Below are 15440 nucleotides of genomic sequence, written 5' to 3'. Positions count from 1 at the left end.
TTAGACTTGTCGCGCTTCTCATTCTTCTTGTCTTTCTCCTTAGGTATTCCATGAACAGTTAGGGCTTCCTTCAAACTGAGGGATACCTCCTCCACATCTCTTCACCAAGCAGGGCACCCACCACATCTTCAAACTTCAAAACAACATAAGTACTACCGATAGCCATAACAAGAGAATCCCACGAATCAGGGAAAGAACAAAGCAAGATCCGCCATTTCTCCTCTTCGTTCATCTTAGCACTGAGAAATACTAATTGAGCCACCAACATATTGAATGCTTCCAGGTGGTCTGCAATTCTTCCACCCTCTTCCATCTTCAAGGGATACAATTTCTTCCTCAAAAAAATCTGATTTAATAAATATTTCACTTGATACTTTTCACCAAGCTTAGTCCATAGCTTCTTTGTAGAGTTTTTTTCGTGGACATTGATCAGAACAGAGTTTGCTAGACATAGTCTAATTAGACCCTTGGCTTTTCGGTCCATAACATCATACTGAGCCGCCATAGTAGGATCTGAGGGCCTCTGGACATTCACATCAACAACATCCCATAGATCTTCCATCTTCATCTTCCACATCTCAAAATTTATTTCATTAAATTTCTCCACCTCTATTTTCCATGACAAACTTACCATCTGAAAATTATTGCAATTAGATCAACAAGTGTCTTTTGTACAAGCTCCCAATCAAATCTAGATTAGCTCAAAAAACTCAACAAGCCACATTTGAAACCAAAGGTGATCAAGCTCTGATACCACTTGTAAGGAAGTCAAGTAGCGGAACAACTTCCTACACTAATCTTGAGAGGAGGGTAATGCAAAAACCTTTATAGATTGTTACAATAGTTACAAAAACTTAACATAAATAGACATAATATCATTCAAACCATAACACAATGATTTACGTGGGGAAAACCCTTTCGGGAGAAAAACCCCACACTCCAAAAGTTGCCCAATATATTATTCAACAATCAAAAATAGATTACAATATACTTGCAGAGAAAGCTCTTCAAAGGAGTACTGCTAATCAGAGATTCATAGGTAACCCAATAGCCATAAGACTCTTACACACAACCTCTATCTCACACACCTCATATATAGGAGATACAATACAAGAAACCATCAAACAACATTACAAAAACCATAGGCTAAAACCACCCAATAAGGTGTAGTTGACCTTATCTCCCTTCTAGATGCCCTATGATGTGTTAAAGATCGCGAAGTTCTCTATTGCCTCGTAAATGTTATGCCATTTACGCCCACTTTTCAGGGCATTTCAGAGAGTCTAAAGTCCCAAAAATTAAGTTTAAACCTTTAATTGCACCCCTCCAAAACAAAAGCTTTAATATCTTCAAAACTAGCTGTGTTCTTGTGACGAAACTTTACCAACATGCTTATCTAATCAACTAGAAGCTTCTGGGAGAATTTAGCACCATTTCGTGTTTAAATAAAAAATTACTATAAATAGTAACCTTGTGTAAGTGCAAGGTTGAGACACCATTTTTCCCAACATCAATTGTCTACATGACAATATAACCCTCTGCCCATTTCCATAATCCCAGAGTCTCATTTGATATTTTTTCTAAGTCCAATCCATTTCCAATTTATTTAGTTTGTTGTCCTCACATTGCAAAGTTTATTAAAGTGGCCTTGTACACAAATTGATATTTCATATTCAGATAACCTTCATACTTCACCAATTGATCCATGCAATTGTTAGTATGATTACGAACTTTTGTGCAAATTCCCAAAGCCTCAGTAGTCATTTGATATTTTTTCTGAGCCTAAATAAAATGCAATTCATGTAAATCCGATATTTGCACAATGTTAAAATCAACTATAAAGCCTACTTTGGAAAATTAATTTCTCTCACCTCAAGATGGATTTTATAGAACCATTTTTTCCTATGAATTATTGGCTCATATGTCTACATGTTTTCTATTGTGGGTTGTTTAAAGAGAAGTTTTTGACAAGCTTTTAAATTATTTCCTGACTGCCTCAAGCCAAAAATGCATCCAAGAAAAGTTTCAAATTTTCATATTCTGAAAGCAACCCATCTATTATTTTGATCCCAAGTGATTCTAGTTTCGATTTTGTTGAAATCTGAGCCCTTTTGGCACATTATTTTAAAAATTGCATTTTCCCGCAACATGGTCTAGCGGGCCATTTAACAAAGGAAGTACCTTCATTTGGTGAGTTGTTCAAAATCCATAAAAAAATTACTTCCAAAATAACTGATTATGATCTCTTGCAAATTTTTGTGACTCCAGGATGCCGAGTTTGACTACAATGAAAATACTTCAAAATGGCGAGAAGAGAAATTATAATTTTTTCAACTTTTCTATAGTTTTTGTGCTGATATTAAATACATTTTAAGAATGTTTTTAATATTAAATTATGAAACAATTGAATATTCAAGGGATCATTGGAGAAACAAATACAAGATGGTGAACCTCGCAAAGAGATTTATACTCAGATTTGTTATCAACAACGAATAAGCTATCTATGGAAGCATAAAATGGTTTGCTGAAAACTCAAGTCTCCCCGATAATAAAAGTGAAAAAATCCTATTTAGGGCACTAGACAAATAAACTCATCGATGTAACATCATGTATCTGGAAAGGTAAAAATGGTCTTGTATGCTCAGATTGTGGTACTTGCAAAAGAGACACAAACAACACAAACACACCAATGAAACATTGCATTAGAGATTAAAATCAACAAAACAAGTTAGTCAATCAAAAACTCTCAAAATCGTCTCATTGTCTTCTATCTCCAAGGATCCCTTTAGATTCAAGGTGGCTCTCAGCTTGGAAGATCACTTGATCTTGGGATGACTATTCAAAGAATGAGAGATAGTGTATGATCTAAGATCCAAATGAATGCAACTAAGATCCTAGTGATGATTTTGATAATGGATATGAAATTTTGATATTGATATGGTGCAAGATGATGAGATTGATATGAAACTAAACTAACGTGAAAAATGATATATTAAGTTGATATTAGGCTAGCATGGAAATGAAACTAACATGATATAGTACTAACATGATAAATCTAGGCTATGATGCTACTAAATGATCTAATTACCATTTTCAAAGAGAGGCTAAATGCTCAGATTAACAGCTACACCGAAAATGAATTTAATAAAAAAGGTTTTAGAAACTTTCAAGCAAGTGCAATTAACAAGATGTAAAACCTAATTCCACAACCTTTTGGCATCTTTTCTTCCTACACATAAATATGGAAGCTTCATAACAGCATATGAACATTCATCAGAGTATATTTCTCATAGATTTTTGTCAGATGTCGGTGTTACAATTCCTTTAGTAAGCATCTATGCATGAAAAATATGGAAGTATAGGCACAACAAGAAGACTTTTTGTAGTGCCCTTGTAAAAATCTAGATCCATGCTATGCCATGACAACAAGATATTGAAAATAAATTTACGGAGCATCCGAAACTTTCAAGCCAATACAATTATCAGATGTTGTGATTGCGATTGACCAGGATGATAAGTATGTAAAGTGTGTAAGCATAAATATGGCATGTGAATTGATTGACAACATTCTCAGTCAACTGAGAAACTCTAATCGTATTTGGGTCGTCAACCCCTTGATCATTGATCACTCAAATACCCATATATGATATTGGATTTTATGGTGATTACAACGATTCATATATTGATCATTGTTCTTTACAATCGTTGTTTCTTTACTATCACTTTATACATGGATCGCTACTCATGCATGGATGAAATAGACAATCATATTGAGATTGAGATCACTACCTTGTCTTTGTATATGCCTTGAATTGTTTTACCTTTAAGGAAAGTGGCTTCATAGTGATGTTATTGTTGTATATATGATCAAAATGACATTGGTGAAAAGGTGAATTTTATAAAAACTGAGAGTATCCTTTTGCAACCAACCTCGCTTTATACTTCTCAATGCTTCCATATGAACCAATATTTTTCTTGAACACCCATTTACAACCAACAGGTTTCCGTCCTTCAAGCAATGCTGCAAGATCTCAGGTGTCATTCTTTTTCAAAGCTGCCATTTCTTCTTCCATAGAAATCTTCCAAGATTCTGCATCATTCATAGCTAATGCGTCTTCTATAGTTTTGGGTTCATCCACATTAGTATTCAAAGGAAAAATATATCTCCAATCATCAAGTGAATACCTTTCAGGTGGTTGTTTATGTCTTGTAGACCTTCAAACAAGCTGAGTTGGAGGTTCTTCCTCCTCTCCTCTTTTGAAGATTCATAGCTAGACGAGCTCTCCTCAACTTCATGCCTATCTAGGGGTCTCAATTCAACTCTTTTAGGTGTAGAAGGGAATTGAATCACATCTTCCTTTTTAGTCTGTTTTGGCTGCAATGTAACAGAAGGAGACTTAATTTCTCTAAAAATAATACTTCTACTATGAATTACCTTTTGTGCAACAGGGCCCCAAAGTATCCTTTCACACCATAACTGTACCCAATGAAGATACATTTCACAAAATTGTTCTCCAACTTTTTCTGCTTCTCCTTTGACACGTGTGCATTTGCCTCGCAACCAAAAACTCTAAGATGTCTTAATGAAGGCTTGTGACCTGACCATGCTTCCATAGGTGTTATATCAACAAGGGTTGATGTAGGAGACCTATTAATCAGGTAGCAAGTAGTGGCAACAACTTCAACCCAAAAATTTTGTTCTAGACCAACACCACTCAACATACTCCCACCCTTCTCAATCAGTGTCCTGTTCATTCTTTCTGCAACTCCATTCTACTGTGGAGAATACGAAGTTGTCTTCTATCTATTAATGCCACAATATTTATAGAATCTATCAAAATCATTAGAGAAAAATTCACCACCATAATCAGTCCTCAAACATATAATTTTTTTCCAGTTTGCAACTCAACCATTGCTTTAAATTCTTTTAATTGACTGAAAAATTTAGATTTACTCTTTAGAAAATATACCCATGCCCTTCTACTAAAATCATCAATAAATGAAACATTATATGTGGATTTTGCAATCAAAGGAACATCTACAGGAGAAAACACAACAGAATGAATAAGATCCAAAACACCACAAGTTTTATGAGAACTTGAGTAAAACTGAACGCGGTTTCATTTTCCATAAATGCAATGCTCACAAAAATCAAAGCAAAGATTACAATCATTCAAACCTTCAACAAGGTTTTTATTTTTCAAGGTCGTTAAACCCTTTTCTCCAATGTGGCCAAGCATCTGGTGCCATAACATAGTCTTCTCTGTAGGTAATTTTGCTTTAGAAGAAATAGCACCCTTAGGTACCCAAAAGACATTTCCATCAGCTAAAGGTGAAACCCTCAAATCTTCCACATATTTGTTTTTTACAGAAGTGCTATTACACTAAACAATGTATGCATCTAGCTTATACAAAGTGTTGAACCTGACACCTCTAGCAATTACCATAGCACCCTGAATAATCTTACACCTTGCTTCAGAAAAGACTACCTGCACACCCGCATCTATCAGGTTGCTCATAGATAACATATTTCATTTTAAACCAGGGATATGCAACACACCATTAATCCTTTTTATTCTACCATCAGAAAACCTAATTCTAACTTTACCTCGACCAACAATGTCTAAATGTGAATTATCACCCAAGTACACCTTACCTCCATTAAACTCTTCATATTCAGAAAACCAATCTCTATTGGTAGTCATATGAAAAGATGCACTTGAGTCAATTAACCAGGGATCATTACCTGCATGAGTCACCAAAGCTGCAATAAATACATCACCATCTTCCTTCTCAGACTCAGAATCATAATCAAACTTTTTCTTTTTGTTCTTCTTTTCTTCTTTGCAGTCCTTATGGATTTGACCTGGTTTACCGCAATTCCACCAAATGACTTTGGACTTTCCAGGAGATTTTGATCCCCCTCTCGATTTGGACTTGTCGCATTTCTCATTCTTCTTGTCTTTCTCCTTAGGTATTCCACGAACAGTTAGGGCTTCCTTCAAACTAAGGGATACCTTCCTCCACATCTCTTCACCAAGTAGGGCACCCACCACATCTTCAGACTTCAAAACAACATAAGTACTACCGATAGCCATAACAAGAGAATCCCACGAATCAGGCAAAGAACAAAGCAAGATCCGCCATTTCTCCTCTTCATTCATCTTCACACTGACAAATACTAATTGAGCCACCAACATATTGAATGCTTCTAGGTGGTCTGCAATTTGTCCATCCTCTTCCATCTTCAAGGAATAAAATTTCTTCCTCAAGAAAATCTGATTTAATAAATATTTCACTTGATACATTTGACCAAGCTTAGTCCATAGCTTCTTTGTAGAGTTTTCTTTGTAGACATTGATCAGAACAGAGTTTGCCAGACATAGTCTAATTAGACCCTTGGCTTTTCGGTCCTTAACATCATACTGAGCTGCCATAGTAGGATCTGAGGGCCTTTGGACATTCGTATCAACAACATCCCACATATCTTCCATCTTCATCTTCCACATCTCAAAGTTTGTTTCATTAAATTTCTCCACCTCTATTTTCCATGACGACCTTACCATCTGAAAATTCCTGCAACAAGATCAACAAGTGTTTTCTGCACAAGCTCCCACTCAAATCTAGATTAGCTCAAAAAACTCAACAACCCACAATTGAAACCAAAGGGGATTAAGCTGTGATACCACTTGTAATGAAGTCAAGTAGCAGAACAACTTCCTACACTAACTTTGAGAGGAGGGTAATGCAAAAACTTTTATAGATTTTTACAACAGTTACAAAAACTTAACACAAATAGACATAATATCCTTCAAACCATAACACAATGATTTACATGGGGAAAACCCTTTCAGGAGAAAAATCCCACAATCCAAAAGTCGCCCAATATATTATTCAGCAATAAAAAATAGATTACAATATACTTGTAGAGAAATCTCTTCAAAGGAGTACCACTAATCATAGATTCAGAGGTATCCCAATAGCCATAAGACTCTTACACACAACCTCTATCTCACACACCTCATATATAGGAGATACAATACAAGAAACCATCAAACGGTATTACAAAAACCATGGGCTAAAACTACCCAATAAGGCGTAGTTGACCTTATCTCCCTTCTAGATGCCCTATGGCGTATTAAAACACACATCAACATGTGTCCCTCCCTTTTACAACTCATTTATGTGTCTGATACAAATTATATTTCCTATTTCAGGAGTACAAATTTTCGGAGGCCATAACTTGCGATCCATGTGTCTGATTGACAAACCGTTTGAAGCACTAGAAAGCTCGCAAAGTTCTCTATTACCTCGTAAATGTTATGCCAATTACGCCTACTTTTTAGGGCATTTTAGAGAGTCTAAAGTCCCAAAAATTAAGTTTAAACCTTTAATTGCACCCCTCCAAAATGGAAGCTTTAATACCTTCAAAACTAGTTGTGATCTTGTGACGAAACTTTACCGACATGCTTATCTAACCAACCAGAAGCTTCTGGGAGAATTTCGTACCATTTCGTGCTCAAATAAAAAATTACTATAACTAGTAATGTTGTGTAAATGCAAGGTTGAGACACCATTTTTCCCAACATCAATTGTCTACATGACAATATAACCCTCTGCCCATTTCCATAATCCCAGAGTCTCATTTGATATTTTTCTAAGTCCAATCCATTTCCAATTTATTCAGTTTGTTGCCCTCACATTGCAAAGTTTATTAAAGTGGCCTTGTACACAAATTGATATTTCATATTCAGATAACCTTCATACTTCACCAATTGATCCATACAATTGTTAGTATGATTACGAACTCCTGTACAAATTCCCAAAGCCTCAGTAGTCCATTTGACATTTTTTCTGAGCCTAAATCAAATGCAATTCATGCAAATCCGATATTTGCACAATGTTAAAATCAACTATAAAGCCTACCTTGGAAATTAATTTCTCTCACCTCAAGATGGATTTTACAAAACCATTTTTTCGTATGAATTATTGGCTCATATGTCTACATGTTTTCTATTGTGGGTTGTCTAAAGAGAAGTTTTTGACAAGCCTTTAAATTGTTTCCTGACTACCTTGAGCCAAAAATGCATCCGAGAAAAGTTTCAGATTTTCAGATTCTTAAAGCAACCCACCTATTGTTTTGATCCCAAGTGACTCTAGTTTTGATTTTGTTGAAATATGAGCCTGTTTGGTACATTATTTTAAAAATTGTATTTTCCCGCGAGATGGTCTAGCAGGCCATTTAACAAAGGAAGTACCTTCATTTGGTGAGTTGTTCAAAATCCGTCAAAAAATCACTTCCAAAATAATTGATTATGATCTCTTGCAAATTTTTGTGACTCCGAGATGTGGGGTTTGACTACAATGAAAATACTTCAAAATGGCGAGAAGAGAAATTATAATTTTTTCAACTTTTCTATAGTTTTTGTGCTGATATTAAATACATTTTAAGAATGTTTTTAATATTAAATTATGAAACAATTGAATATTCAAGGGATCATTGGAGAAACAAATACAAGATGGTGAACCCCGCAAAGAGATTTATACTCAGATTTGTTATCGGTAGCGAATAAGCTATCTATGGAAGCATAAAATGGTTTGCTGAAAACTCAAGTCTCCTCGATAATAAAATTAAAAAAATCCTATTTAGGGAACCAGACAAATAAACTCATCGATGTAACATCATGTATCTGGAAAGGGCAAAATGGTCTGGTATGCTCAGATTGTGGTACCTGCAAAAGAGACACAAACAACACAAACACACCAATGAAACATTGCATTAGAGATTAAAATCAACAAAACAAGTTAGTCAATAAAAAACTCTCAAAATCGTCTCATTGTCTTCTATCTCCAAGGATCCCTTTATATTCAAGGTGGCTCTAAGCTTGGAAGAGCACTTGATCTTGGGATGACTACTCAAAGAATGAGAGATAGTGTATGATCTAAGATCCTTACATGGATGAAATCGACAATCATATTGAGATTGAGATCACTACCTTGCTTTTGTCTATGCCTTGAATTGTTTTACCTTTAAGGAAAGTGGCTTCATAGTGATGTTATTGTTGTAGATATGAATAAAATGACATTGGTGAAAAGGTGAATTTTATAAAAACTTTTGGCTACAAAAAAAAAAAAAGATTAGTTGAAAAGGCTTCAGAAACATTTGAGCAAATGCATTTGGCAGCCGTCAAGCCACATTTCACAACATTTCTAACACCTTTGCTACCTGTGGGTGTCTGTCATGGAATTACAACAAGTGCACGACACATGTGTAAAGCTAAATTCCACAAACTTTACACCTAAAATGGAAGAATTGAAACCAGGTATGGACATTTACAAGAGTTTTAATTAAAAAAATAAGACTTATATATAATGTTATTAGTGTTAGTGTCCTTACAGATATACTTGCAAAATATGGAATTAATGACAAAATGTGAATTGTATTTTTATTTATGAGCAAACAAGAAGATTTATTTATTTATGAGGCACAAAACATGAATGACAAAATAGGAAATGGAGAAATGATATATTTATGACCTAAAATTATTTCAAGTAAAATGAAATATTATTATTTCCCAACAATGAAATAAGGGTGCAAATGATCATTTTAATTTGAATGGAGATAATATAAAGTGTGCAATATTAATACATAAATTGAGATGGTGAATAGTGTATGCCAAGAAGTGTGGTACCTGCAAGAGAGACACAAACCACTCAAACACACCAATGAAACATTATGTTAGAGGTTAGGAATCATAAACAAGTAAATGAAACAAAATCTCTAAGCATGTCTCATTGTCCTCTATCTCCAAGGATCCCTTTAGATTTAGGGTGGCTCTCATCTTGGAAGAGCACTTGATCTTGGGATGACTATTCAAATAATGAGAGATAGTGTATGTTTCTAAGATCTAAATGAATGCAACTAAGATCCTAGTGATGAGATAATGATATAGATATGAAACTATGATATGGTGCAAAATGATAAGATTAGTGTGAGATTAAACTAGCATGAACATGATATGGATATGATATGAGACTAGCATGATATACTAAGACATGATATGTAAAACATGATTATTCTAAGACTATAATTCTATCAATCTAAAAATGCTATGAGAGGTAAGATGCTTAGTGTTATGAGACTATAGTGTAGATGCATAAAACTTGGATATTTGGATTGAAGAAATGGGCTCTATTTATAGAGGAATTGGTCAAACGGATGGCCAAGATTGAATTGGCTTGAGAAGGGTTAGGATTGAAAGTTATCAATCCATGTGAGATTTTCAACCCAATCTCATGTTGACAAGTGTCATATTGAGGAGGCCTGAGAGGATGTTAAGTAAGCATTAGATGCTTATTAAGCTTTGAGGGTTAACCTTAAGAGGATAAGCCATTGGATAAAGCTATTATCCAAGGATGAAGGCTATTGTCCAAGAGTTAAACTCTTGTGCAAAGTTGGAAGATGGTCAAAGGGACAACCATCATGGGCTAGGGTGATATCTTGTAAGAGGCATTAAATGCTCTTTGAAGACTTTAGAGGTTAACTTGTTGGAAGGTAGATAACCTTCAAGGATTTTGTAAGGGCCTTACAACTTTGGAAGACTCAACAAGTTAACTTGTTGAAAAAGGTTAAGTCTTCAACACATTTTGAAGACTTTCCCCAAATCTGGAGAAGTGACTCCCCCAAATCTAGGGATGTGACATGATTAGAGGAATTTAGGCTAGTTAAGTGGGATTTGAGGACTTCTAGAAGAATGATTAGGAGGTTAATGGAAAATGTCAGAGAATGCAAGTGGGATAAATAGGAATTTTATTTGAAATAAAAAGATTTATTTCAACTAAAATTAATGCAACTTGGAAAATGCAAGTGGGGGGGGGGGGATTTTACAAATAAATATTGACTTATTTATTTGCAGAATGGATTTTAATTAAATGTAATTGAATTAAAATGGTCGAAGGGAATTTAATTAAATAAATAGAATTTATTCAATTAATGGAAGAAAGGAAATATTAATAAAATGTTGTATTTAATTAATGGTTAGATAGAAGAAAAAGGGATATTAATTAAACCTTAGTTTAACTAATAGGATGGATAAATGATAATTAAATAAATAAAATTTATTTAGTTAACTGTGCAAGTTTTAGGCGTCTACATTTTCCCCCTCTTTGAAGTTACGTGTGACCACATGTTGATTCAAATAAAATCACTTGATATGTCACCAAAATTTTTGATTTTGTTGTCACTATCAAATTTTTTGATATGATGCCCTAGATACTTATTTTTAGATGTCGATACTGATATGATGTTGTTATGATAATGATTCCCCCTCGAGAGATGAATTGAGAAAATTTTTGCCACTCGGGGTGATTTTGTTGTTTTTTTACAATTTTTGGAATTTTGCAAAATTTTGGCGATTTTTTGGATTTTTTAGATTTTTGCAAAAATTTTCGATATAGATCTAACGAAAAAATAAAAATAAAAATGATATTGTGTGTAAAATTACATGCCCAGTACAAAACATACACTGTGTACGTCCATGTAGGCAACCTACTTGGTTATATAAGTCTCCACGGGTCCATTTCCAGCTCATTTGCACACTTGGCTTTTAGAGATTGGAGCCTAGAGAGGAGAAGGAGAGAGAGAAAAATGGTGCCACCTTATCACAACCACAAATTCAAGTGAGTTCGATGACATGAGCGACTAACAGCGTATGGACTGCCGATAAGTGAATTTTCTACCCTCCTTGTGTGATATTTAGCTAAATTTAGCTAGATTTTTTAAGATTTTTTTACGATTTTGCATTATTTTTCTGTGCCCTAGCTTTAGGTTTTTTTAACACATTTGTCAAATTTTGAGGCACATTTATAGTTTTGTGTGGTGCATTTATTTTTTATCGTGGCACATATGTTTTTTATTTTGGCACATTTGTTCGTTGTTTTAGCGCATTCACGTAATTGATTAGCGCATTTGTGCTATAGATTAGCACATTTGTCCGCTTATGTAGCGTGTTTGCATTAGTGCATTTGGAAAATGTTTTGGTGCATTTATAACTGTTTTAATTTTTGGATTTTGGTGAGATTTTTGACATGTGTCAAACTGATATTTAAGATGTTTATGATGTTGGATAGTGGGTCCAAATGTTGATATGAGTCTCTGAAGTTGATATGGGTCATCGATATGAGTTGTTGTCGATATGGTTCTTGATTCAATATGAGTCTGGATTTGGTAGGATTCATTGTTTTATCATTATGGGTCTTGATTTGATATGGGTCAAACTGATTTCGATATGAGTCTTGATTGGATATGAGTCGATGTTGTCGATGTGAGTCAATAGAGTTGATATGGGTCATTGTTGTCCATATGAGCCATTGTAGGATAACTGTGAGTTTGATATGGGTCAACTGTGTCACTGATATGGGATAACTTGTTGTCAATATGGATACCTTGTTTTTGATATGGGTTAAATTTTGTTTGCATTGGTTGTTGATATGGGTCAAATTTTGTTTGCGTTGGTTGTCGATATGGGTCAAATTTTGTTTTTGATGTGGGATATGTTGGTTGTCGATATGGGTCAATTGATTTGATAGGATAGGATAGGTGGTTAAATTCACCTAACTGATAAGAATTTAAGATTGAAGCTCTTGTGAATGATATCGTGACTTTCATCACTGATAGGAGAGTGTGTCTTTGGTGTTTAGGACTGATATGGTGTCTATTGTGGTTTTGTAGGCCGCATTAGGTGTTGATACTTTGGGAGCGATACCTGAAGACTTTGTCTATGCGAGGAGTGCTGACAGATGTAGACATAGTTGTTATTGCTGCATGTAGTTTATCTCATATCCTGTTCATGCCTTTCTATTAGAAGAATAGGGCGCTTCTGATTACCTTGGTGGAGAGGTGGCATAGTGATCATAACACCTTTCATTTACCCATGGGAGATATTACTCTGACACCTGAGGACGTATATAGGATTCTTCAGATCTCAATCACTGGAGAGTTAGTTCAGTATGATGTGGAGGAGCAGGGTAGGATAGATGCATTGCGAGAGGTGTTTGTTAATCTACAGCTCAGTGGCTACTCAATGACATGGTAGGACATGGTAGATCAGTATGCCCCACTGTCATCGATACTAGCAGGGTTGATAGGTGGTTTCCTTTGTCCCGATAGGATATCACATGGGTTCTCAGTTGGATGGGGTCAAATACTCTGGCGGATGGTGAGACATCAGACATGATATGCCTGAGGAATCTATGTATTGGAACACTTGTACCACGAGTTACACCAATTTGTTTATGATAGGGGTGATAGCCTATCAGTGGGAGCCACATTGTTACAAATTTGGGCGTGGGAGCACATAGTTGTGACTTGTCTAGTGGTAGAGAGGTCTCAACCAGTGGCACTTCCATATTTATTTATCTACAAATAGGCCGCTTCTCAGCCCATGCTTAGGAAGTTAGAGTACTGGAGACAAACCCTCAATGACATGGATTCAGTGATATGGATACCTTACATGGATTGTGAGGTTTGGGCCGAGGATACAACAGAGATTCCAGTGCTTTTTCAAAGCAGGTACCTGATAGGGAGGACTCCCTATATTGTTGAGAGATTTATTTTGCCATGTGTGTACCAACAGTTTTGTCGTACTCAGAGGATGCCTCAAGGTTTGGCCATATATGCTCAAGTGCACAAGGATAGAGCTGACTGGGGGGCCCGATTGGATTTTGATACAACATGGGCCGAGTTTGAGACACTACCACAAGTTTGGTGGGATGTGCGCTGAGGGTTGGCAGATCTTGGGATGACTAATCAGTATGCCTAGTATTTTGTGAAGCATCCCTTCCCACGACTGACAGGACTGGGGGAGTCAATACCACCTTTGGAGGAGGTTGTTGATGATGATGATGATGAGGGAGGGCCTGGAGGTCGGCGAGGGTGGGGGAGAGGGAGAGGGAGGAGAGGTGGTGGTGCAAGCATAGATAGATGTCAGATTGGTCGAGGTGGAGAGGGTGGAGGAGGTGATGGTGGCGGTGGGGGAGGCGGTGGTGTTAGAGGGAGAGGTGGAGGATGGAGGCAGGGTGTAGGCTGAGGAGGGTCGTTTCATCCAGAGGATGCAACAGGAGGGGATGGGATGGGGGAGGAGGTGATGGGGGGGATGGGTGGGATGGATGAGGAGGAGGAGGAGGAGGATGTGCAATGTTTGATCAGGAAAAGGATGATAGATATGCCTCCACCTGCTGCCCCAACACTAGTTATAGTAGCATAGGTGGGTCAGGATCTACAACCATCACAACCATCAGAGGTTCAGATATATCAGTGCCACCACATCAGCAACAGGCTCTGATAGTAGCTCTATAGTCCTCAGTATAGAGGCTACAGGGTCAGTTGACACAAGCACAGGCTCAGACTAGCCAACTGCAAAGACAGGTCATTAAGTTATCTCTAGAGTGAGATATGGCTTGGGTAGAGAGAGATACAACTCAATGGGAGTTGCAGGCAACACAAGATTAGATAGTATAGTTACTGGCACATGTTTCTACAATCACTACTGAGTGGGATACGAAGATAGAGAGATGTGGGTGTGCAAAGGATCTTTCCCAATCTCTTCAATGTGCTGCATCTCAGGGGTGTTTGGTGAGACATTGAGAGAGATGTTGTATCAGACTGGTCGGGGGGATTATTACAAGGGTATATATTTCCAGGCAGTGCCTCTAGATAGGTGAGCACAATATTTTGTTTGGAGCTTGAGGTGTGGGGGTTCTTAGCGAGAGGATGTGAGCCAAGGGGTTACAGGACCTAGGAGAGATCCTAGTGGAGATGGTATAGATGTCGGTGGGAGTCGAGTTCCCAGAGCATCAAATTCGGGTGGTAGCCACTCTTAGAATTGTCCCTCATGTATTTTGATCATTTGATGATATGCACATACTAATGTATTCATTTTTATCCTTATGATATAATGTACTTATTGATGTCTATTGACGATTCTGAGCTTCTTGTTGATGTACATTTATCTTTTGATATGATATCCAGGGACATTCGGGCATTTATTCTTTCAATTTGATTCATTTTGACATGTATTAGTTCTTTTCTTTTGGATCTTCATGGGTCACACATGCATGATGATATGATACTAACATGCTTATATATGATTATGGATGCATTTACTTTGATGATCTAGATGTTTTGATATGCAGATCTACATGATTTACCCCAATGATTGCTTTTTATGTGATTGTGTGTGACGATGTGATTTATTTGGATGAGATGATCTATATGTTTTGAAGGTGATATATGCCTATATGATGATTGCTTTTATGATATCAAAATGTAAATGTAGATGTGTACATGTGATGAACAAATGTCCTATTATGTTGTGATGATATATGTGTGTGTAGATGATATGAAATGCAGATGATATGGTAAATGATATGATAATGTTTTG

At 36.3% G+C, this 15440-nt stretch overlaps 1 protein-coding gene across 1 annotated transcript in view; it reads left to right on the top strand.

Moving 5' to 3' along the window:
* LOC131857925 (uncharacterized) overlaps nucleotides 1–14087 on the top strand; it is a 50716-nt gene extending 36629 nt beyond the window's left edge. Inside the window, exon 2 of the mRNA XM_059210716.1 lies at nucleotides 13833–14087. Within this exon, the coding sequence (XP_059066699.1) occupies nucleotides 13833–14087 (255 nt within the window). The remainder of the gene's footprint in view (nucleotides 1–13832) is intronic.
* The last annotated feature ends 1353 nt before the right edge of the window (nucleotides 14088–15440 follow it).

This window comes from Cryptomeria japonica, chromosome 8, assembly GCF_030272615.1.
Source record: "Cryptomeria japonica chromosome 8, Sugi_1.0, whole genome shotgun sequence".
NCBI lineage: Eukaryota > Viridiplantae > Streptophyta > Pinopsida > Cupressales > Cupressaceae > Cryptomeria > Cryptomeria japonica.
Note: the sequence above shows the minus strand (reverse complement) of the source record. Positions and strands in the feature narration are given on the sequence as shown.